General features: G+C 40.1%; 2 protein-coding genes across 6 annotated transcripts in view; both read left to right on the forward strand.

Moving 5' to 3' along the window:
• The first annotated feature begins 1,525 nt into the window (after positions 1-1,525).
• On the forward strand, positions 1,526-7,365 carry LOC133660398 (uncharacterized). The gene is made up of 3 exons (XM_062063868.1): positions 1,526-2,052; positions 4,547-5,257; positions 6,503-7,365. Exons 1-3 carry the CDS (start codon positions 1,735-1,737, stop codon positions 7,052-7,054), a joined length of 1,581 nt encoding a protein of 526 aa, XP_061919852.1. The 5' UTR covers positions 1,526-1,734; the 3' UTR covers positions 7,055-7,365.
• Positions 7,366-9,541: 2,176 nt separating this feature from the next.
• Positions 9,542-24,397, forward strand: part of vars1 (valyl-tRNA synthetase 1) — a 44,571-nt gene continuing 29,715 nt past the window's right edge. Inside the window, exons 1-13 of one of the 5 annotated variants that reach the window (XM_062063873.1) lie at positions 9,542-9,654; positions 12,630-12,985; positions 13,050-13,193; positions 13,269-13,473; positions 13,556-13,671; positions 14,349-14,424; positions 16,735-16,835; positions 18,380-18,507; positions 18,593-18,757; positions 18,830-18,911; positions 18,978-19,097; positions 22,788-22,896; positions 22,969-23,148. In XM_062063873.1, coding sequence (XP_061919857.1) covers positions 12,632-12,985; positions 13,050-13,193; positions 13,269-13,473; positions 13,556-13,671; positions 14,349-14,424; positions 16,735-16,835; positions 18,380-18,507; positions 18,593-18,757; positions 18,830-18,911; positions 18,978-19,097; positions 22,788-22,896; positions 22,969-23,148 — 1,780 coding nt within the window. In that variant the 5' untranslated portion in view covers positions 9,542-9,654; positions 12,630-12,631. Of the gene's footprint in view, positions 9,655-9,722; positions 9,879-12,629; positions 12,986-13,049; positions 13,194-13,268; positions 13,474-13,555; positions 13,672-14,348; positions 14,425-16,732; positions 16,836-18,379; positions 18,508-18,592; positions 18,758-18,829; positions 18,912-18,977; positions 19,098-22,787; positions 22,897-22,968; positions 23,149-24,397 lie in introns of those variants that run through there. The other 4 variants (XM_062063872.1, XM_062063874.1, XM_062063875.1 and 1 more) reach the window with 4 other exon arrangements.

Below are 24,397 nucleotides of genomic sequence, written 5' to 3' on the forward strand. Positions count from 1 at the left end.
TGCACACATGTTGAAAATAAATCACTAACGCTTAAAGCAATACTAAATCACAATGGGGTCCTGGCAGGACTAGTACTATTGATAGGATTAGCAAAAGCATTAACATATTTTTTTAATGTTCCGTGAAGTAAGTTGATTTAATAACTGCTAGGGACGGCGTGGCGAAGTTGGTAGAGTGGCTGTGCCAGCAATCAGAGTGTTGCTGGTTACTGGGGTTCAATTCCCACCTTCTACCTTCCTAGTCATGTCCGTTGTGTCCTTGGGCAAGACACTTCACCCTTTGCCTCTGCTGGTTAGCGCCTTGCATGGCAGCTCCCGCCATCAGTGTGTGAATGTGTGTGTGAATGGGTAAATGTGGAAATACTGTCAAAGCGCTTTGAGTACCTTGAAGGTAGAAAAGCGCTATACAAGTATAACCCATTTATCATTATCATTTAGTCACAAACAAAGTAAACTATTAAAGTTAATATTAGTTTGCATGCAAGGCTCCTTATGACATAGTGAATGCAATTTGTATTTATTAGCCTAAATTACCTGTTGATTCATTAAAATGGCCATACTGTATATGCCTATACATTTCTCCAACTTTGAATATTCACAATGAGTCCCCCGGTGTGTCCCTCATACTTTTGTCCACAAGGCCGCCCTCTCCACAGTTTAGTTAGGGCTTTCCGGTTGCAACATAACTTTGAAACCCCCCACCTATTAGAAACATGGATTTATTTCATAGTGTGACAAACATTTTAAAGAAAGAACCAAGTAAATTGAGGACATTTGATGGATTGTTTCAAATGCTGCACGTCTACTTGTAAATATAATTTTGCACTTATCAAAAATCTGTGTTTATTTTAGTGAAACTACCACAAATGTTATCGTGCATTTTTGCGCCACACCCTCACAATCACACCCTGCAGCTAATTGTTAACACACTGTCTTGCAGCCTGTTTGTAAACTCTAAAACTGATTTAATGTTTTATCATGCAGCTTAAAGAAGCAGTCCTTTTCCAGTTCTTGATAGAAGTTTGTTACATTTGGCTTGTGTTTGCTGCAGCTCTTAAAGCACATGAAGGCAGTCTGGCTGGATTCCACTTCTATTAGAGAAAGAAAGAGGCCCTTTAAAGCTGTGTATCTCTTTTATCTGACACATGCACATGGGAGTTATGAGGTTTTGCTGTTTTTGCAACATCATGTAAACACTCTCCCTCATGACCTAATTGGCATGTTTGTAATATCCATGCACTGTGCTCCATTGAAGCAAGTGGTTTGTCTTCAGGTCAGATTTTAGTAAGGATATTTGGAGCTCAGAATACTTTTTAGTACTTGTGAAGGCACCTGTTTGACTCGTTCCATAGTCGGCACCGCTGAGAATGTGCCTTACCAAAGAAAGGGACAGCAAATGGGCGACTATTGTTTGGGAATGTGGATTTTCAGGTAATGGGCAGCTTCTGGAGGGTGTGAGCTTGGCGTGTGCTGTACAGTTAAAGGTGTCACCATAGAGATGATAAAGAGGGAGGGGCAAGTCAAAAAAAAAAAAAAGGAGAGTCAGAGCGGGTGGAACTGACAGAGAGGGGGGTGAGGCTGTCAATGAAAAGCAAGATTGAGCCTGCAGTAGGGACTTACAACATGGTTTCGGGAGCGAGTGAGGAATACAGGAAAGAATCATTTATCGGCCTCTCACACTGCATGGCTTTGTGAGAGCGAGTGGGCAGATTTGCTGAGCTCACCACCACCACAATGCTGACTGCTGCTGTTGCTGCCGTGTGGATCCTGGCCCTGCTAGGCCCAGTGCAAGGCTGGGGCCTGTCACCCGCAGCTGAGGCCAACACAGATGAGGCAGACTTCAACATCTGCAGCCACAGCTTCTACAGACAAACGCCTCCCAAAGAGGGCTCCGCGGGGAGGCCGCCCCTTCGCCCTCAGTGTCACAGATCCCCCGGCGGCCACGACTTCGCCACTCTCCACAGACCCGACTGTGACACAGCTGTCGGCTTGGCTCTCCATCTCGGCCACGGATGGACGGAGACGCCGGGACGAGAGGGGGAGGAGCTTGTGGTAAGGGCGCATCTGTCGTTTGGGTGATGTTTGGAAAGGCCTCACAGCCTGATACCTATTTCAAATTGTCTGTTCTTTCAGCCACAACATTAGGTACACATGCACAATCTCATGAGATGCTATGCTGGAGCGAAATAATAATACTGCTCAGATTTGATCCATGCTGTCGTTGATGTTTATTACTATGGATTTATGTTCACAGTGTTGTACCACTGCACCAGCTGTCCCTAACATTTTGGCTACCTCTACAACAAACTATTTCCGTTGTTAGGGATGTGAATCTTACAACAACTCATGATTCAATTCCGATTCTTGTAGTCCTTTTAGAATAAATTCTTGATTCAACGCGATTCTCGCACTATACTATTTGGTATAAAAATGATAATCAAACTATTTTGAAGAGATTACAAAAGCTATTCTTGACTGCTGACGTATGACATACAGTATACACAGTGAGTAAGCGTTGAGATGGATGGTCTAAAAACATACAGGCCAAAAGTTTGGACACACCTTCTCATTCAATGCATTTTGTTTATTTTCATGACTATTTACATTGTGGATTGTCACTGAAGGCCTCAAAACTTTGAATGAACACGTGGAGTTATGTACTTAACAAAAAAAGGTGAAATAACTGAAAACATGTTTTACATTGTAGTTTCTTCAAAATAGCCACCCTTTGCTCTGATTACTGCTTTGCACACTCTTTGCATTCTCTCGATGAGCTTCAAGAGGTAGTCATCTGAAATGGTTTTCACTTCACAGGTGTGCTTGAAGCTCATCGAGAGAATGCCAAGAGTGTGCAAAGCAGTCATCAGAGCAAAGGGTAGCTATTTTGAAGAAACTAGAATGTAAAACATGTTTTCAGTTATTTTACCTTTTTTTGTTAAGTACATAACTCCACATGTGTTCATTCATAGTTTTGATGCCTTCAGTGACAATCTACAATGTAAATAGTCATGAAAATAAAGAAAACACAATGAATGAGGAGAAGGTGTGTCCAAGTTTTGGCCTGGACTGTATGTTTCAAAATGTATTGATTAAAAAAAGACTAGATAAAGAATCGAAATGAATAAGAATCGCGACTCAGATGTGAATATTTATTTTTTTTCAGCACCCCTTGTAGTTGTACAAGTCTCTAAACTACCAATGATGACAAAAAGGAGAAGTATGATAATAACCAAAGAACCACAGATAATTTATTTTAGACGTCAAACACATTTTGGGTGTTTTTTATAATGTCAAAAAGGAAAAGTGTGATGATAACCATCAAAAAGGAACACAAATTTACTGACAAAAATTGCAATATCTGCATAACACCACTAGATGGGAGTGTTGTTCGGCAAAAACCTTGCTCTTCCCTCGCCATTGCTTGTCTGTAAGGCAGTGGTGTGCTTTCAGGGCCAGCAAGGCCTTCTCTGCTGGCCTAAAATGACCAGAAATCATGATCATAATTGAAGATGAAAGTCATATTTAATTTGCTTTCCCTAAATTTCTAAAAGTATTCATATTCTCTTTATGTCATATCAGGCTCCTTCCAATGCTGTTGTTTTTAGTTTTGAGTTTGTATCCAATCAGAATTCAGCTAGCTTATGTTGCCATGCTGTACCAAATCTGCCCGGGGCCTTCAGAACCAACAATGCGGGCGTCTTTGCACTGTAAGTGAACAGACACATAGAGGTGATAGACAATTGCCATAGCCAATCAGATCACAAGTTGTTGTCAGTAAGGCCTTCTAGCTGGGCTAACGCCGTGATTGGATACTCACTTGGGAGTTCCAAGTAAGTATCCAATCACAAGTTGCAAAAACAGGAAGTGGCATCGGAGCCATAGAAAGCCACATAAAACTCACTGGTACAAAAACCACGAAGATAGTGTTTGTCTTACACCTAGTAATCTGCTGTGGACGAAGCCAAGCAATGCAGGTTCAGCGAGTGGTGCGCGCTCCAGCGAAGGAAATCCATTTTTGGCAGGCAATCCCATTTTGGCACAACACAGGCGGTTTGCCCGCCATTTTCACACGAATCAAAGGACTACGACGGTACCACTGGCTTGTACGGCGTCGAATGGGCGTTACAAATTGTGAATTCAAATATTTGATTTCTGTATTTTTTCATGTTTCATTTGTTTTATACAAGTCTTTTCATTTTGACAGTACCACGAAAGATATGTTTTAATTGCTGAAGCGGGTTTATTGAATGTTAAATGTGCAGAAAAATAGACCGTTTTGTCCACTGTTGAGGGGCTCAAATGCCCAGTAGCGTGCAAGTGGGTTTCTGTATAGTATCACCAGCCGTGTCCATGTGGTGACATCAATTACGGTATTTTGAGAGGTGAAGTCGGACTAGGTAGGACATCACTGAAGGCCTAGGTAAGAAACGCATATTTTTCTTTAAAAGTTAAAAAAGCCTCTCCCCCAGGCTTAGATTAATGGACCTTTCATTTAGTATCACCATTGCGGTATAAGTTAATAAAACAGTTGTTTTATGTCACACAGGTAGTAAAAGAAGATGGAGTGTTCATTCCAGTTCTTCTCAGAGGCAAAGATGCGTCTCCACCTGCAGACTCACCCCTCCAACGATGGGACGCCGCCATCTCCACACTGGTCCACTCCACCATCTCCCCACAATGTTGTGCTTTGAGTGGGGATCTCTACATCCTGACCGGGGTCGAGGGCTGTCAGACGACACCACAGTGGTCTGCCATGTGCTGCTCAGTGCCGGGAGAGAACGGCGGCTTCAGCGTGGGGTTAATCCGCGCCACAGATGATGAAGACCAGCGGCAAGTGAGCATGAAGGAGCTGCAGGAGTTGCTGGCAGTGGAGGAGCTGTTCTCTGGAGGCTGTGGAAGAGTAGATGGGGAGTCTACAGGTGTCACACTGAGGCTTCAAACTGAAGCGCAAACGGAGAACACAGAAGAGTCGGTCGCAGATTCTAGCGATGTACGCTCCACAAGTCAAGATGTAACATCAGACGAGAGAGACAAAGCAACTGAAGCAGAACGATCTGAGCACACATTGGAAAGAAGCAGTGGAGAGAAGAGAAATGTGGGAGAAAAGGTAGATGTGACACGTTATGATGAGACTGTCACTAAAAAGAAAGATTCAAATTCCAGCAGCATTGTAGTCTCCATCATCTCCACCATTTTGAGCATCCTTAAAGCTCCACTTAGGCCCATATTCTCCAGAATCACACAGTTTCCTGGACAGGTGAGAGTTCATTGTTTCACCATTTTATTTTCATGTGGTTGCATTTTTTCGTTCAATAGAACATTTGTCTGTTTTCCAAAGTCTGGCTATTTAAAAAATGTTTTTTAAATTAATTAGTCTTTCATAATTTTTATTCAATTTAACAGTCGTTCATTTTCCAAACTCTGCTCAGATTTTTTTCCTTATTTCATTTTTTTATACGAATACTACAATTCCATACTTTAATTTGATTTAGCATTCACACGTTTCGCTATTTTCTTTAATTAAATTAAATTTAATTTTGCATTATTTAACCATAATTTTATTTTTTCTATAATTTTTAAAATTTGTATTCTTTTTTCCTCTTTTTTAAATTTTTTTTATTCTTTTTTTAATTTTAATTTTAATATGTTTCTTATTATTCTATGTAGCTATTGTTTTTGTATTTTTGTTTTACTAATTTAACCTTCGCTCATTTTTCAAACGCTGCTCAGATTTTTTCCTTATTGTATCTTATTTTTCTATGCTACATGACGCTTTCCTAATTGAGTTTGATTTATCATTCACTCTTTTGCCTAGCTGTATTTTATTTTATTATATTTTGTTTTATTTTACTTTATATCATTTTATATTACAGTATTTTATTGTATTTTTGTATTATTTTTCTTTTACTTATTATTCTTTTTTTCCTATTTTTCTTTTTGTCCTTTTTTCCTCTTTTTTCTTTAACTTTTTGATTCTTCTCTCCTTTATTTTTCTTATTGTTATTACTATTCTATTAAGTTATTGTTTTTGTATTTTATCACCAATTTAACATTCTTTCATTTTCCAAACTGCTCAGATTTTTTTCTTTATTTTGTTAAAAATGTTTTAACTTCAAACTACACTTCTATATTTTAATTTGATTCAAAATTCACACTTTTCCCCAGCCTTATTTTATTTTATTTTATTTATATCATTTTACAGTATTTCATTTTATTTGTTCTTTTACCTTTTTAATTTTTTTTAATTTAGATTATTTCTTTTTTTTTTTAAATTTATTTTATTTATCAAAATTATTTTTTGTAACACTTTTACTGCCAATTTCACATCAATCAATTTTCCTGACCCAGTTTAAAGAACCTGACATTACTGCTTTATTTATTTTATTTTATTATCAATTAATTTACTGCATTATATTTATTTTTGTATCACATTTATGTCTATTCAACATTCCGTAGCCAATTGAATGTCATGAAGTGATGCTTTTATTCTCTCACGATCCAGGTGAGCTATGTTCTTCAGGAAGACCTCGGAGTTCTGTCAGCTCTCCCAGGCGACACCTTCTCCCTCTTCTACCTCCTGACCTCTGACCTGTTGTCTTGGATGCGCTGGGGTGCGGAAAAGCTGCTCGGTATCGGCCAAAGGTGCGTCTGCGACCTCTACCACTGCACCTCCTCCATGCTAGGGGAGCTCCTGAACTGCTGCTACACCGGAGTCATGGGGACGGGGACCCTTGCCGGTGACACCCTGGGGATCTTTGGCGATGCCCTGGGTAACACCTGGTGGGTGACCAAGTTCTTCGGAGGGCGTTTGCTGGAGCGAAGCGGCAACTACGTGGGAACAGTGGCGATGGAGATGGGGGATCAAGCTGCAGCCGTGGGTGGGGGGCTGGGAAGGTTGGCATGGAGAAGCGGTAGTGGTGTGTTTAGTATATTCAGCACGGTGGGCAGTATCATCTTTGCGGTGGTGAATGTGTTGTTTGGTGCGATCACAATGGGCTTTGGACGGGAAACAACTACAGTTCACACTGAAGTCCAATCTGTGCTGTCTGACTAAAAACTAAAATTTTTAAATAGATAAAGGTTTAACATTTAAAAATGTTAATTTATTTTGCTGATTACCTCTCTTGGTTACTGAGGGATGAACCATTTAATGTTTTTGGTTTTAACAGGATGATCATTTTAGAAATATTAAATTGTCGCTTTAACATGCATTACTGCAGAAGCGGGCTACTGAAGAATTCTGATGTTTTAAATTTACACTGTGCAGAAAAGAAGATAACGGCTGTATGATCATTGCGTTGCTGACGGTTGGATGTATGTTTGAATAAAAAGGAATTATGGCTTAAATGGCAAACCACACTTGAACTATGACACATCTTGTCCAGTTTGTTTATTGTGGAGGACCTACATTTTTTTTTCAATTGCACTTGCTTGCATACACCTGTATAATTACCAAATAAAAGCACAACTGCATTATTTATATGTTCTTTAATCCAACAAAAGACATAGTTGTGGTAACAATTTATAGTTGTACTATACAGCATTTGTAAGATAGATACATGTAAATGTAGTGTGTTGCACGACCAAGGACTGTATTGAAAAAAAACTACCATAGGTAAACATTTGGTTAAAGTAAGTCACAGTTAAACATTTGGTTAAAATAAATTGAGAGAGGCTTGAATTATAACCCTTTCGAATTTTCCTTCCTTATAAATTACGTGTAACATGTTTTTTTAAACATATTGTTATTATCCATCCATCCATCTTCTTCTGCTTATCCGAGGTCGGGTCGCGGGGGCAGCAGCCTAAGCAGGGAAGCCCAGACTTCCCTCTCCCCAGCCATTTCGTCCAGCTCCTCCCGGGGGATCCCGAGGCGTTCCCAGGCCAGCCGGGAGACATAGTCTTCCCAACGTGTCCTGGGTCTTCCCCGTGGCCTCCTACCGGTCGGACGTGCCCAAAACACCTCCCTAGGGAGGGGTTCGGGTGGCATCCTGACCAGATGCCCTAACCACCTCATCTGGCTCCTCTCGATGTGGAGGAGTTTGAGCTTCTCACCCTATCTCTAAGGGAGAGCCCCTTATTTCCTCATTTCGGCCGCTTGTACCCGTGATCTTGTCCTTTCGGTCCTAACCCAAAGCTCATGACCATAGGTGAGGATGGGAACGTAGATGGACCGGTAAATTGAGAGCTTTGCCTTCCGGCTCAGCTCCTTCTTCACCACAACGGATCGATACAGCGTCCGCATTACTGAAGACGCCGCACCGATCCACCTGTCGACCTCACAATCCACTCTTCCCTCACTCGTGAACAAGACTCAGAGGTACTTGAACTCCTCCACTTGGGGCAAGATCTCCTCCCCAACCCGGAGATGGCACTCCACCCTTTTCCGGGCGAGAACCATGGACTCGGACTTGGAGGTGCTGATTCCCATCCCAGTCGCTTCACACTCGGCTGTGAACCGATCCAGTGAGAGCTGAAGATCTTGGCCAGATGACGCCATCAGGACCACATCATCTGCAAAAAGCAGAGACCTAATCCTGCAGCCACCAAACCAGTAGGGCTGCAAATCTTTTGGTGTCCCACGATTCGATTCAATATCGATTCTTGGGGTCAGGATTCGATTCAAAATCGTTTTTTTTTCGATTCAACGCGATTCTCGATTCAAAAACGTTATTTTCCCGATTCAAAAGGATTCTCTATTCATTCAATACATAGGATTTCAGCAGGATCTACCCCAGTCTGCTGACATGCAAGCAGAGTAGTAGATTTTTGTTAAAAGCTTTTATAATTGTAAAGGACAATGTTTTATCAACTGATTGCAATAATGTAAATTTGTTTGAACTATTAAATGAACCAAAAATATGACTTATTTTATCTTTGTGAAAATATTGGACACAGTGTGTTGTCAAGCTTATGAGATGCGATGCAAGTGTAAGCCACAGTGACACTATTGTTCTTTTTTTTTTTTTTTTTAAATGTCTAATGATAATGTCAATGAGGGATTTTTAATCACTGCTATGTTGAAATTGTAACTAATATTGTTGACTGTTGTTGATAATATTCATTTTTGTTTCACTACTTTTGGATTGTTCTGTGTCGTGTTTGTCTCCTCTTAATTGCTCTGTTTATTGCAGTTCTGAGTGTTGCGGGTCGGGTTTGGTTTTGGAATTGGATTGCATTGTTATGGTATTGCTGTGTATTGTTTTGTTGGATTGATTAATTAAAAAATATATATAAATTAATAAATAAATAATAAAAAAATAAAATCGATTCTGAATCGCACAACGTGAGAATCGCGATTCGAATTCGAATCGATTTTTTTCCCACACCCCTACAAACCAGATACCCTCAATTATATTGTGATAAAATGTAAAGAAATTATAATATATAAACGTAGTAAATTATGTAATCATAAAAATAAATTTAAAAATATCGGTGAGTATAAGAATTCATAAATGAACAAGACGTTCTGCTTCATTCCCATTAAATCACGGTCTTTATTTTGAGGGTCTTTTTTTTATTTAGTGACTTCCGTTCTAGACCGGAAGCGGCTTTTCCAACCCGGAAATGTTGTCTCATTGCATCAGACGGCTGGAGTGCGCATGCGGTGTCGTGCTCTGCTCACCAGCTGACGTCTCCTTCTTTCTTTCAAAGGTAAGCGACACTTTCAAAACACAGTTATATGCTAGAACCACTTTAAAACTATGTCCGCCTTGGTTAATGAAACAAATTGCTGGTGCAACTACAGTACTCATGTTGGACTTTTTAACCAAAGCTAAGTTTAGCATCGGCTTTTAGTCACTTTTTGACAGGTGGGAGCAATCAAGCTAGCTCATGCTGTGCGATTTTCTTGCTGGCGTAAGAAGTTGGTAATAATGGTAACTAAACCACTTTCACTTTCACGTGTTTTTCCTCCTCCACAATGTAAATTCGAAAATGTAGAAGTTATCAGCATTACTGTGAATCCTCTCATCCAAGTCATCAGAGTCAGGAAATACACCAACTTGTATTCTTGTCATCATGAAAGAAAGTAAACTATACATGTTAAACATGCCTGTATTTTTATTAAACACCTATAACATGTTATCAAAAACACCTGTGTCATTAATAAATATAAATTTTATATATATATATATATATATATATACATATATATATATATATATATATATATATATATATATATATATATATATATATATATATATATATATATATATATATATATGTGTTTATGTATATATTTGTTTATGTATATGTGTATATTAGAGATGTCCGATAATGGCTTTTTTTGCCGATATTCCGATATTGTCCAACTCTTAATTACCGATTCCAATATCAACCGACACCGATTTATACAGTCGTGGAATTAACACATTAGTATGCCTAATTTTGTTGTGATGCCCCGCTGGATGCATTAAACAATGTAACAAGGTTTTCCAAAATAAATCAACTCAAGTTATGGAAAAAAATGCCAACATGGCACTGCCATATTTATTATTGAAGTCACGAAGTGCATTTTTTTTTTTTAACATGCCTCAAAACAGCAGCTTGGAATTTGGGACATGCTCTCCCTGAGAGGGCATGAGGAGGTTGAGGTAGGCGGGGTTGGGGGGGCGGCGTTAGGTGGAGGTTAGGGGGTAGCGGGGGTGTATATTGTAGCGTCCCGGAAGAGTTAGTGCTGCAAGGGGTTCTGGGTATTTTTCTGTTGTGTTTATGTTGTGTTACGGTGCGGATGTTCTCCCGAAATGTGTTTGTCATTCTTGTTTGGTGTGGGTTCACAGTGTGGTGCATATTTGTAACAGTGATAAAGTTGTTTATACGGCTACCCTCAGTGTGACCTGTATGGCTGTTGACCAAGTATGCCTTGCATTCACTCGTGTGTGAAAAGCTTCAGATATTATGTGATTGGGCCGGCACGCAAAGGCTGTGCCTTTAAGGTTTATTGGCGCTCTGTACTTCTCCCTACGTCCGTGTACACAGCGGCGTTTTAAAAGTCATAAATTTTACTTTTTGAAACTGATACCAATAATTTAAAAACCGATACCGATAATTTCCAATATTAAATTTTAAAGCATTTATCGGCCGATAATATCGGCATTCCGATATTATCGGACATCCCTAGTATGTATGTATGTGTTTATGTATATATGTATATGTATTTATGTATATCTATATATGTATTTATGTATATGTATATATATATATATGTGTGTATGTATGCATGCATATGTATGAAAATGACGTAGATCACCTCGACTTGGTCATTTGAAAAGTAACTCGCCTGCTGAAAAAGATCGGGCACCCCTGAAGTAGAAGATGATGTACAACCCCAGTTTTGTCATGAAAACAGACGGAACAGCGAGCCATAAAATACCAAAGAGTGCTGTTGTCATAAAGAGGATGATTGACTAAAGATTTTGTGGTAGCACTTTCAAAACAGCACTGTTTCTATCACCCTTGTTGTTAAAAGGTCTGGTCAAAACTGAGTAGACTCAAGTCCGTTTGATTGGTCAAGTGTGAATGCGGTCCAGGACCAACAGGACTGGATTAAACGGGGGCACCGAGACCCATCTTTCAGGCGGTCCTGGCTTGGCTGCAAGTGGACTTTAGTCCTGAGTAAGCCAAGTGTCAACGCCATCCGCACCAAAACACGATGTTGTGCCACTAAATATCTACTCAGTGGCCTAGTGGTTAGAGTGTCCGCCCTGAGATCGGTAGGTTGTGAGTTCAAACCCCAGCCGAGTCATACCAAAGACTATAAAAATGGGACCCATTACCTCCCGGGCTTGGCACTCGGCATCAAGGGTTGGAATTGGGGGTTAAATAACCAAAAATGATTCCCGGGCGCGGCACCGCTGCTGCCCACTGCTCCCCTCACCTCCCAGGGGGTGATCAAGGGGATGTGTCAAATGCAGAGGACAAATTTCACCACACCTAGTGTGTGTGTGACAATCATTGGTACTTTCACTTTCAATATGAGCAGAATCAGGTGATGCGTGGAAACACCCAGCAGAAAGCGGAGTGAAAATAAAAGTTAAATGTAAGCCGAGGAGTAGTTAAATATAACATACTCTTTTCAACAAAAGGGTCGTATCGAAGTCCTCAGAAAGGCTGTCTGCTTGTAGCACATCTCTAGAAATGTTTTTGACATCTATAAAGCAAACCCTCGATTATCACTGGTACCGGTAATTGGTTCTGGGTCTGACCATGGTAAAAACATTCCAACAAAGTGGGAGTTTTTAAATATAAATGGAAGATTTTCATAGCTAGAACATGAAAACATTTGTACAACCTTTTAAATCCGTTTTTTAGGCAACTGAATTTTTTGGGGAATTTTAATGTTTTTGTTGTTTTGAGTGCATATTACATACATTGTCCAATTGAGGCAGGACTTTATGCATATGCTAAACTAAGACCATTATTTGGTCTACTGACTGAAGTGTGAACGCAAGCCAGACCGCACTAAGGTGACCATCAGGTTTACAAAGAGTAGTTCTTAGCATTCTAAAAGTGTAACCTAAGATATGTTTGATAATCCCTGTGCTATTAACAATCCTTAGTTTTGACAGTTTGACGTTGTAAGTGTTCTTTGTATTTCAACGTGGACACGTTTGTGTTTTGTGTAGAGATGGCCTCTCTGTACGTATCCCCTCACCCTGACGACTTCAGAAGCCTCCTTGCTCTCCTCGCTGCCGAGCTGTCCCCGTCCTCTCGTGTCAAGACCATCACAGAGGATCCCCCCGCCTGCCTCAATGCCCGCTCCAGACCCACTCTCGTGCTGGGCCCTGGTGAAGGTGACACAGTGCTGAGGGGAGCCAATGCGGTGTCCTGGTACCTGGCTCATCAGTGTAAGAAGGCTGGCGTTGATGCCAAGCAGCAGAGTCAGGTTTGGCAGTGGCTCAGCTTCGCAGACAACGAGCTCATCCCGGTGTCATGCGCAGTCGTCTTCCCGCTCATGGGGGTGATTGCGATGGATAAGAAGGTGAGGGAATCTTCCAGCTCGCTCTGTTTTTATGAGGTTATTGATGTATTCGGTTGTTTGTCAGCACCAGCAGAGTTCCCATACAGAGTTGTTGCGAGTTTTAAAAGTTCTTGACAAGATGCTGGAACCAAGAACATACCTTGTAGGGGAGAGCATCACCCTCGCTGATATGGCTGTGTCTGCAGCTCTTCTTCTCCCCTTCAAATATGTATGTATGTTTCATTTCATCCATGTTTGCTGCTTTCACTCAATTCTCCTGAAGCACACATTTGTTATTTTACAGGTGTTGGAGCCAGCAGACAGGAAGGTCTTAACCAACCTTACCAGATGGTTCACAACCTGCATCAACCAGCGACACTTCCTGAAGGTGCTGGGCGAGGTCACGCTGTGTGAGAAGATGGTGCCAGTGACTACCAGGACAAACGCTGATTACGAAGCAAGTCCTCCAGCTGCTGCTACTGTTGGCCCGGCGGGAGATGCGCCTAATGGTCCGCATATCGTCTGGGAACATTTGTTTTGTTGTTGGTTTTTATTGCTCTTGGACAGATTTTAGATGCTTCTCTCTTTTAGGCCCGCCAAAGACAGAAGCCCAGTTGAAGAAGGAGGCAAAGAAGAGAGAAAAGTTGGAGAAGTTTCAACAGAAGAAGGAAATTGAGGCCAAGAAGAAGACTCAGCCAGCCACAGAGGTACAGTATATTAGTTTTAGTTCATTCAAAATAGAATTTAGATAGTCATGGGTAAATGACAACTACCTACCCGTACTGACATTGCAATGATGTATTCGGGTTTCATAATGGTCATCCGCCTTCTAATGTATTAATAAAATTCATTACATTTAACCTGCAAATAAAATTAATAGTTAGCTAATACAATTGTTTTTTTGTTTTTTTTTTTACAAATGGCTGCACAGGAAAGAGTATGAAACGGACATGCAGCTCTGCTCAATGAACCAATTATTAAACAGAAAAATCTACCTTTTTTGGTCTTTATGGTCCAAATGAACCCTCACTTCAGAATTTGACTGCTTTCTTAGTTCAATTTAGATCGGTGATGGCGATTAAATAAAAAAGTTAAACACAGCACCCAACTAATCAGAAATATTTATTTAATTTTTAATTGTATTATTATTTTTTTAAAGTACAAGCTGTCACTTGTAATCCATATGAATCGCTTCTTGATAAACACAGTTTGGTGCTTCACAGTCAAATGACACAGCATTGTTTTTTCTTACACACACAGAACTTTCAAGGAACACTCCTTGTGTTTCATATTGCATCAATGTTTCAGAATCGTTTGACCGATCACTATTTTTAGATTTGTTCGGATTTTCAGTATTTAACACTACTTTTTTTTTCTTTTTTAGAAAAAGGCCAAACCTGAGAAGAAGGAGTTGGGCATTATCACATACAACATTCCTACTCCCAGTGGGGAGAAAAAAGGTATTCAAGTTATTTTGGTGCTAAATGAATGCAGACTCGGTAACCTGCAACAAGTATTTGCCGGCGATATTGTGCAAGTAATGTCTTTTAAGTAATGTAAGGCAAGACAAGTTTATTTACAGAGCACATGTCGTACCCCGGGAAATTCAAAGTGCTTTAATAAAAATAAAACAGTCACAAAAATAATCATAATTCAAATTGAAATCATAAAATATAATCATTAAACAATCAAAATTAAAATTAAAGAGTGTAGATAAAATACTTTCAGTTGTCATATGCATCTGGTCAGGATGCCACCCGAACGCCTCCCTAGGGAGGTGTTTAGGGCACGTCCGACCGGTAGGAGGCCACGGGGAAGACCCAGGACACGTTGGGAAGACTATGTCTCCCGGCTGGCCTGGGAACGCCTCGGGATCCCCCGGGAAGAGCTGGACGAAGTGGCTGGGGAGAGGGAAGTCTGGGTTTCCCTGCTTATGCTGCTGCCCCCGCGACCCGACCTCGGATAAGCGGAAGAAGATGGATGGATGGTCATATGCACAATTGTTAAGTGTTTTCAGCCTGGATTTGAACATTGCAGACATTGAGGCCTGACACATTTTCTGAAAGATTATTCTAGATTTTACGAAAAATGCAGCTTCACCATGTTTGGTCCATACTCTGGGCACCAGCAGGAGACCACTCCCTGAAGTTCTCAGAGCCTGAAATGGTTCATATGGCTGTAACATGTCAGATATGTATTTTGGCACAAAACCATGAAAATCATTTTAGACAAGCAGAGTAGTTTTAAAGTCCATTCTCTAAGCAACAGGAATCCAGTCCGGTGACTTAAACACTGTACCAATATGGTCATATTTACTGGTTCTAGTCAGGACTCGAACAGCAGCATTCTGAATGTACTGCAGCTGTTACAGCTCGTTTAGAGAGCCCAGTGAAAAGACCATTACAGTATTCTAATCTGCTAAAGACAGGCATAGATTAGTCTTTCTGAATCTGCTTTGGACATTATTCCTTTGATTTTGACAATGTTTTAGGTGGTAAAAAGCTGCTGAGGTTATGGACTTAATGTGACTGTCAAAGTTCCAGTCTGAGTCCATTATTGCCACTAGATTTCTGACATGAATATTTGGTTTCAGGAAGAGGGTGTCAAGGAGACTAATACTAGTTTATCTTGGCTCCTGTGGGCCACAGACAATGATTTCAGTTTTGTCTAAATTTAGCTGAAGAAAATAGTTTTTTGCATCCTCTTATTGATCTGTTCCATGCAGCGAATATAGCGTCCCAACAGACCTCCCACAGAGATGACACTTTTTAAATTGTATTGCCACGCTGACAGTGCTGATAATGCTGCTAGCAGTGCAACGCTAGCCAGGAGCCCCAACAACACAACACGTCCCCAGTAAGCAACAATGATGGCTCCAATAAAAAAAAAAGTGTTGGTTTTATTATTCTTGAATGTATGACTTGGTTATAATTTAATGTATATAATTAAAAAGTTTAATTACTAGTCTGTTCAACTTGAGTGTCACAAAATTCAGTTTAATTAAAAAATCATTGTTTTTCTGTTTTTTTACGGGCACTGGTGCCGTTTTTAAAGTGCAGATTTTGTACTAGTATTGGTTCAAATGTAAACGATACCCATCCCTACTCTTACTTGTGGTACATGTTGTTCGCAGTGTGTTCACACTGGTGAGTTTGTCACGGGACAAAATAGTGAGCAGTAAAGAACATAAAGGAAATATCTGATTCTCTTTTGTGACAACATATGTACAAAATCTTGTCTGTTGGGTTGAACAGGCTCTTTATCCAATGCATTTTGTCTTGTATGTTTATTTTTCTGCATGCTTTTTGCTGTCATGTCGACACTGCCATGTGTAGTGTTCACATCAGCTCAAGTGAACTGAACCGCACCATAGCTTACTTGCATGCAGACCAAGACGGTTTCAGTCCTCTTGTTTGGTGCAAACTAGGGTTGGAGTAATCACGTTTATACTTGACCAAACAAACCACACTAGCAGAAAAAAATGCACAGAGTTTGTTGTAACCTAACATAATTACAAATATAAGTATTTAATTTCATTATAAAATAGTTTAACTTGTATAATTCAGAACACTTTATTAAACACGCACCAAGCATAACATCAGTTCCACATGCCCAATCTAAAGACTCACTACAATAGTACAAGCTCATTTCTTATACATTTGTTCCCCAGTGGTAAGGAGGAGCATTGTGCCATATGTCACAAACAATGTCAAAATACTCCCCATTTGGCCTCTGGTGAATATTTCAACCTGTTTTTCCTCTCTTGACAGATGTCATTAGTGCGCTGCCTGACTCATACAGTCCGCAGTATGTGGAGGCTGCCTGGTATCCGTGGTGGGAGAAGCAGGGATTTTTCAAGCCTGAATATGGGGTACTGCTGATCATTCCAATAGTGGCCTCCATTCTAATAAAAGCTTAATTAATTGCCTGCTCCAAAGAGATTGTAATTACTTTAGTTCATAAAAGCTATTGGTTCACTTAAGAACTTAGACTTAGACTTAGACTTACATAAACTATAATGATCCACAAGGGAAATGTTTCTAGTGTAAAATGTTAAAGTGTGCGGTACTGCCGGCTGCTAGTCAGATGTAAACCAGTCCCCTGTGCAGTAGTAAAGTATTTTCCAGCAATTAGCACTTTATGTTCCAATTTAGCACCGCTCAGTCTGCCTCTGTCCACCCAGCCCATTTATTTTGTTTTAAACTCTCGCTTCACTTTACATTATTTTATTTGTACACCATTATTTAAATTTGTAATTAAAAAAACAAAAAACATCTTTAATATGATTATAATTTCATTATGTCTACAATAGTTAATATAATAAGAAAATAATAAATACTTAATAGATGCCTGATCCCCTGCCACTATTTGAGGATATACAATATATTACAATGGCCATGGGTTTATTTATTTACTAAAAGAACAGCACAAGATTATTGTTGCACAATTCAACATGTCTGTAAAGGAGTAGGAAGAAACAGAGTTTATTCCATCCTACCCCCTCTCTCTTATGTCTCAACAATTACTGATAGTCTAATCACTTCCTGTTAACATTGTCTTAAAATGTTCAAATAATAGATATTGTGTGCAATATGGTAGGTTATGCAGTGAATAATTAAAGGGAAAGAAGAAGAAAATGGGGGGAAATAGAGTTTAAAATAATTAATTACAAGTAAACACAAATAATAAATAGAAAATCACAAGAATAAAATAGGACAATTAATATGAATTAATAAAGAGAACCATTTTTATAATAGAGGATATTGGTTAAGCAATACTGATTTATTTTCTATTTTATCGATAATTTTGAAATTGGCATACATGCTTCTGCTACTGAAATGAATACCAAAATGTGGGGTTTTTTCCCCCCAGACTTTGACCCCTGTGCTTTCTACAATGCTGCGTCTAATTTTGGGATTTTTCTGGCTTCCTGAGCCTCACATGTCGTCAATGAATTTAACATCGTCACATCTGACCAATGAAATTACTGAACTGGTCATGGTGGAGATATCAAATCTCTGTGCACTCACCCTCATCTTGAAAAGGATGCAACAAAATGTTCACGAACCGCCGGTAGTGATCGACTTGGCCATCATAAAAGGAAATAGCCACCGCACGGAACGAAAATCCACCACCACTAACGGGTTATAGAAGTCCAAAAAGGCGTGCGTAGAAAAAGGCAAAAGTCCAGAGGCAAAGTAACCCAGACTCACCTCAACTCCAACACCTTCGTACACCTGCGGCTAATAGATGTGTGCGTCCAATATATGAACAAAATAAAATTTGTACAAAAATAAAGTGGGTGAGGCTTAAAAAAACACGTCTTTAGCCTGAAAATTACGGTAATTGATCATTGTCCACTTTACGTAATGTATTAACTATTTTTTTACATTTTCTTTTTGTTGCATTCTACAGAGGAAAAGCATTAGTGAACCAAACCCCAACGGCATATTCATGATGTGTATTCCCCCACCCAATGTGACCGGTTCACTTCACTTGGGTCACGCGCTCACCAACGCCATCCAGGATTCTCTGACCAGATGGTAAGTATGCTTACAGGCTGGAATTTAAAGTGATCCTTGTATTCTCTTTGGATGTTAAATTTGCTTCCTGTGTGTTTATATCTAGGCACAGAATGCGAGGCGAGACCACATTGTGGAACCCAGGCTGCGATCACGCCGGCATTGCCACCCAGGTGGTGGTGGAAAAGAAGCTGATGAGGGATAGGGGCATGAGCCGCCACGACCTTGGCAGGGAGAATTTCATTCAGGAAGTGTGGAAATGGAAGAACGAGTGCGTGGAGAACGTAATGGATGAGATGTGAATGTTGGCAAACTTTGTATTTATTTCTGTTTTCCTCTTCAGAAAGGGAGACCGAATCTACCACCAGTTGAAGAAGCTCGGCTCTTCTCTGGACTGGGACCGAGCCTGCTTCACAATGGACTCTGTGAGTATCGCAGCAGTCTGGTTTCACCAGAACTACAAAAACTATTGTTTTCTTCAATTTTTCCAGAAACTTTCCTATGCTGTGCAAGAAGCTTTTATCCGCATGCACGATGAGGGAGTGATCTACAGGAGCAACAGGCTGGTCAACTGGTCCTGCTCGCTCAACTCTGCCATCTCTGACATCGAGGCAAGTGCTGAGTTATGTTGGCTTCATAATCAGACGAGTGCACCTCCTTTTTAAACAATTTTCAACGCTCCATACAGGACAACTACTGGTATACCACCAAATAGCCTTAGAATAAACCGTCATTTAAAAACAAAACCTAGGGCTTTGATGCATCAAGCACATGAGAGAAATTCACACTGGTGTTGATTCACAACTTTGACGTTAAAAGCATTTAAATGATAAGCTGACATAGTTTTTGAAATGAATGCTGAAAATTATCAAAAATAATCAAAATACGTAAATATTAAATGTTATTATAAATGTGCCCGTTACTACATTTCATAAAACCCTAATGGAGGTGTTTTTCATGTCATGTGTGTAGTAACAGACGTGCAACATACAGTGATATAAATGCTGCTAAAGGCAGCTGTTTTTTTATGCAGATCGGAATCGATTGAAGAGTGTACAGGTGTACCTAATGTTGTGACTGTGTGACTATATAAATGTTTCTGAAGTTTATTTTCGACCACGACTGGGGAAAAAAAAATACCGGTGACAACTTCAAGATGTATATTTAAACAGTGTACATTTTCAATTAAAATATACATTGTGATATTTTTAGAGAGGGCGGATTTGTGGTTTCATATGAACATCTTGCAGACAGACTCAAAAAAGTATTCATAAACTTTACTGTGGAGCAAATTTTACACCAAAGCATAACCAATACATATTATCTAGACCACAAGGAAGTGTTTTAAATGTACCGGTAGATTAAAATCTTCATAGGTCCCCTTTTTATAAAAAAAAAAAAAAAAAAGTGTTCATCTGCATCTTGTATTTCAGTATACAGTTTTTTTCCCCCATGAAAATACAAATGATGTCATATAAATACGGTCTACATCATATATTTTACTCTGAGTCCAGCTGTATATTCGCCATACAGCAATAGATGATGTCTATTACCTGACACCTTCTATGTTAGCTACTTCTCTTTTTCTCTTTTTCTCTTTGTTTATAATGTCTATTTTCTGCTGGATTTACTCTCTATTTTATGCTGCATGTTACATATACTGTAATATTGTACATGGTAATTGTTATATATTGTATACATGATATAAACATATAATATATCAGTATATATCTTATACTGTACATATATTGTGTAAATATTACGTATACATGTTACATTTTGTATTGCTTTTAGTCTATTTTATACCTGCATTGTCTTTTCCATCATTTGTAACTAAGCTACTGTGTGAAACAATTTCCCTTGTGGATCATTAAAGTTTGTCTAAGTCTAAGTCTGACACACTGCAGATCAGACAAACACACCCATTGTGCCATTCTTCCTCAAAATACAAACGTTTCTGCCTCTTAATGGTACAATATTATACTTCACAACTTACATCTCGCTATGTTACAACCTTTTTCGATGTGTAATATCATGCCTGTAGTCTACCTAAATCCGATAATTCACTAAAAGTCCTTCAATTTGACAACTCACTTTCGTAACTTCAGTATTAAGAAGGTTATGGTAAAACATTATTCTGTCGCTTCATATTGTTTTACTATTGTCGTAAAAGCTGCTAAACTATTTTTATTATATGGTGCACAATTAATCAAATTTTATTCACGGTCATGATTTTGGCAGCTACAAATAAAGGAGGGTGATCATTGGCGATAATAACATTTAAAAAGCCAGCTCTGCTGCATATCACATTAAGCACCTTCACAACCAACAGTCAGTCAACCACCAGGGAGATGACAAAAAGACAGTGGACTCATGTGAGCGATAGTGAGAATAAAAGGTGAAAGTAGATCATCTATTCGGCAGTAGATCCCGGAAATTATAGGAAAATAAATGCATTATTATAACAGTGTCCTCCCCTCCCGTAGAGTCACCGTAGAGTACAAAAGCAGTGCTGCCCAAAGCACAGGCTACTGTTAACATCAATCGTCACAGAGGGACACTATATCCGTCCACCTCTCAAAGACACGGCAAAAAACGGATGTTTTATTTGGCCAAAGACTTTTGTCTCATAAATACTGTGAACAGTACTGTGTTCCTTGCAGTATGTTGTCTTATGTGCTTAATTTTTTTTGCCCCAATTGTTTTCACTTTGTGATCGCACTGCGCAATGGCATATGGTAATTATTTTTAGTTCAGTAATTATTTTTATTTTAAGTTTCATTTTGACGCACCAAGATGATAATCCCGCCGCCTTTTTTCTTACCGCTCAGGAGTGTGCTTCTATCCGGCCGTGAGGTTGTGAAGCCGGGTAGAGACGCGCTGTGGTCCGGGAAGTCCACGTGTAGCCAAGTCTCCGTAAAGCACATGATGCTGCACACGGCATACTCCTTTTGAGTTCAGGCGAGCCCAAACAATTCATCCATTTTGTTCACCAAAGACCGCACGTTCCCCATGAGAACAGAGGGGATTGCAGGCTGGCATTGATCAGGCATCACTCCGCCGTTTGCAGCTTGTGCAAAACGCGGCTGCCCGTCTCCTCACCAGTACCAAAAAACGCGAGCACATCACCCCAGTCCTGGCCTCACTCCACTGGCTCCCTGTCCGTCACCGCATTGATTTTAAATTACTTAATTGTTTTTAAATCCCTAAATGGTCTGGCCCCACAATACCTGACCAAGCTGCTGCATCATCATACCTCATCTAGAGCCTTAAGGTCAGCTGACCAAATGCTTTTGGCGGTCCCCTGATCCAGGCTAAAGACCAGAGGGGACAGAGCCTTTTCCGTTGCCGCCCCTAAGCTCTGGAACAGCCTTCCCCTCCACATTAGGTCAGCCCAGAGCCTGGGGGTCTTCAAAACCCTCCTTAAGACCTACCTCTTCTCGCTGGCCTTTGACCTGAGCTGAGTCGGCCCACTAGGCCACCATTTCTAGTCCCCCCCCCCTCCCACCCCTTCGCGTTAGTTTTATGTTTCAATTTGTCGCACTTTTATTATTACTATTTTTATTCTGCAAATTTTTACTTTTTATTCGACCCCTTTTAACGTATTGCATTTGCACTATCTTGTTCAGCACATTCATTGTTTATGTTCTTTGTTTTTTTTTGCTCTATGCTTTTTTAACCTGTAAAGCACTTTGGTTCAATTTAAAAGTTGTTGAAAACATGCTGTATAAATAAAGTTGACTTGACTTGACTTAACTTAAATTTCCTTCTGCACTCCTTCATCTTTATGCCGGCACGGCGTCCCCTGCGCTTTTTCCGTAGTTCCACGGGAAGGTCCGGCCGCGTTCCCCATAGCGCTGGTAAGGAGAGCGCAAACAGCTCCTCGCGTGTGTAAACAAAAGGTCTACTGCTCCGTTGATCAAAACCAAACACAAAACGGCCCGAAAAGAAAAAGAAAAGTAACGAAAACACACAAAAGCGCGCAAGAACCATAATTAGTGGTTTATGGAAGGTAAGAGATTAAAAAAAAGGCAAGAAAAGTTAAGAATAATGCCAAAAATAAAGTAAAATGAAAGGAATTCAAAGGAGCTACCGTGATGTGCTGCCACTCTTCCAGGCGCACTCTAATTGCACAAAGTGGAATATTTTTCAGACTTTTTTTCACACACAAAGCCGCCATCAGAGGTATTCCACCTCTAATCGGTCTTTCTGAGTATAACATTTCTGCAGCCAGACTGCTCTTTTTCACAGTGATAGTTACAAGTGTTGGCTGACTTTGTGTTAAATGGGCTGGCTTTCAGGTGGACAAGAAAGAGCTGACAGGTAGAACATTGTTGCCTGTGCCTGGCTACAAAGACAAAGTGGAGTTTGGAGTTCTGGTTTCCTTTGTCTACAAAGTGGACGGTTCAGGTATGCGAGCAAAACAATGCTGCTGAATTGATCGGTTTGTTCCAACGGTTACCTTCTTTTCTGGTTGATTAGACGAGGAGGTGATCGTGGCGACCACTCGTATTGAGACCATGCTCGGGGATACAGCTGTGGCCGTTCATCCACAAGACTCCAGATACCAGCATCTAAAGGGGAAAATGGTGGCGCATCCCTTCTGTGACCGCAAGATGCCTATTGTTTTAGATGACTTTGTGGACATGAACTTTGGAACAGGTAGGAGCAGGCAGTTAGTCCTCCCTGGTAAAACACACTTTTTATAGTGTATCGTTCATTGCCATATCATGACCATGAGCATACAAATATATTACAAACCTGACCAATTTGACACAAATACAAACCCCGTTTCCATATGAGTTGGGAAATTGTGTTAGATGTAAATATAAACGGAATACAAAGATTTGCAAATCCTTTTCAACCCATATTCAATTGAATGCACTACAAAGACAAGATATTTGATGTTCAAACTCATAAACTTTTTTTTTTTTTTGCAAATAATAATTAACTTAGAATTTCATGGCTGCAACACGTGCCAAAGTAGTTGGGAAAGAGCATGTTCACCACTGTGTTACATGGCCTTTCCTTTTAACAACACTCAGTAAACGTTTGGGAACTGAGGAAACACATTTTTTAAGCTTCCCAGGTGGAATTCTTTCCCATTCATTCTTAATGTACAGCTTAAGTTGTTCAACAGTCCGGGGGTCTCCGTTGTGGCATTTTAGGCTTTATAATGCGCCACACATTTTCAATGGGAGACAGGTCTGGACTACAGGCAGGCCGGTCTAGTACCTGCACTCTTTTTCTATGAAGCCACGTTTATGTAACACGTGGCTTGGAATTGTCTTGCTGAAATAAGCAGGGGTGTCCATGGTAACGTTGCTTGGATGGCAACATATGTTGCTCCAAAACCTGTATGTACCTTTCAGCATTAATGGCGCCTTCACAGATGTGTAAATTACCCATGTCTTGGGCACTAATACACCCCCATACCATCACAGATGCTGGCTTTTCAACTTTGCGCCTATAACAATCCAGATGGTTCTTTTCCTCTTTGGTCCGGAGGACACGACGTCCACAGTTTCCAAAAACAATTTGAAATGTGGACTCGTCAGACCACAGAACACTTTTCTACTTTGTATCAGTCCATCTTAGATGAGCTCAGGCCCAGCGAAGCCGACGGCGTTTCTGGGTGTTGTTGATAAACGGTTTTCGCCTTGCATAGGAGAGTTTTAACTTACACTTACAGATGTAGCGACCAACTGTAGTTACTGACAGTGGGTTTCTGAAGTGCTCCTGAGCCCATGTGGTGATATCCTTTACACACTGATGTCGCTTGTTGATGCAGTACAGCCTGAGGGATCGAAGGTCAAGGGCTTAGCTGCTTACGTGCAGTGATTTCTCCAGATTCTCTGAACCCTTTGATGATATTACGGACCGTAGATGGTGAAATCCCTAAATTCCTTGC

This window comes from Entelurus aequoreus, linkage group LG11 (genome assembly GCF_033978785.1).
Source record: "Entelurus aequoreus isolate RoL-2023_Sb linkage group LG11, RoL_Eaeq_v1.1, whole genome shotgun sequence".
NCBI lineage: Eukaryota > Metazoa > Chordata > Actinopteri > Syngnathiformes > Syngnathidae > Entelurus > Entelurus aequoreus.

Excerpts from the sequence above, each read along its gene's own strand:
- LOC133660398 (XM_062063868.1), top strand. The coding sequence starts at position 1,735 with ATGCTGACTGCTGCTGTTGCTGCCGTGTGGATCCTGGCCCTGCTAGGC. Across the intron at positions 2,053-4,546 it reads GAGAGGGGGAGGAGCTTGTG|GTAGTAAAAGAAGATGGAGT; the intron begins GTAAGGGCGCAT and ends TATGTCACACAG. Across the intron at positions 5,258-6,502 it reads TCACACAGTTTCCTGGACAG|GTGAGCTATGTTCTTCAGGA; the intron begins GTGAGAGTTCAT and ends CTCACGATCCAG.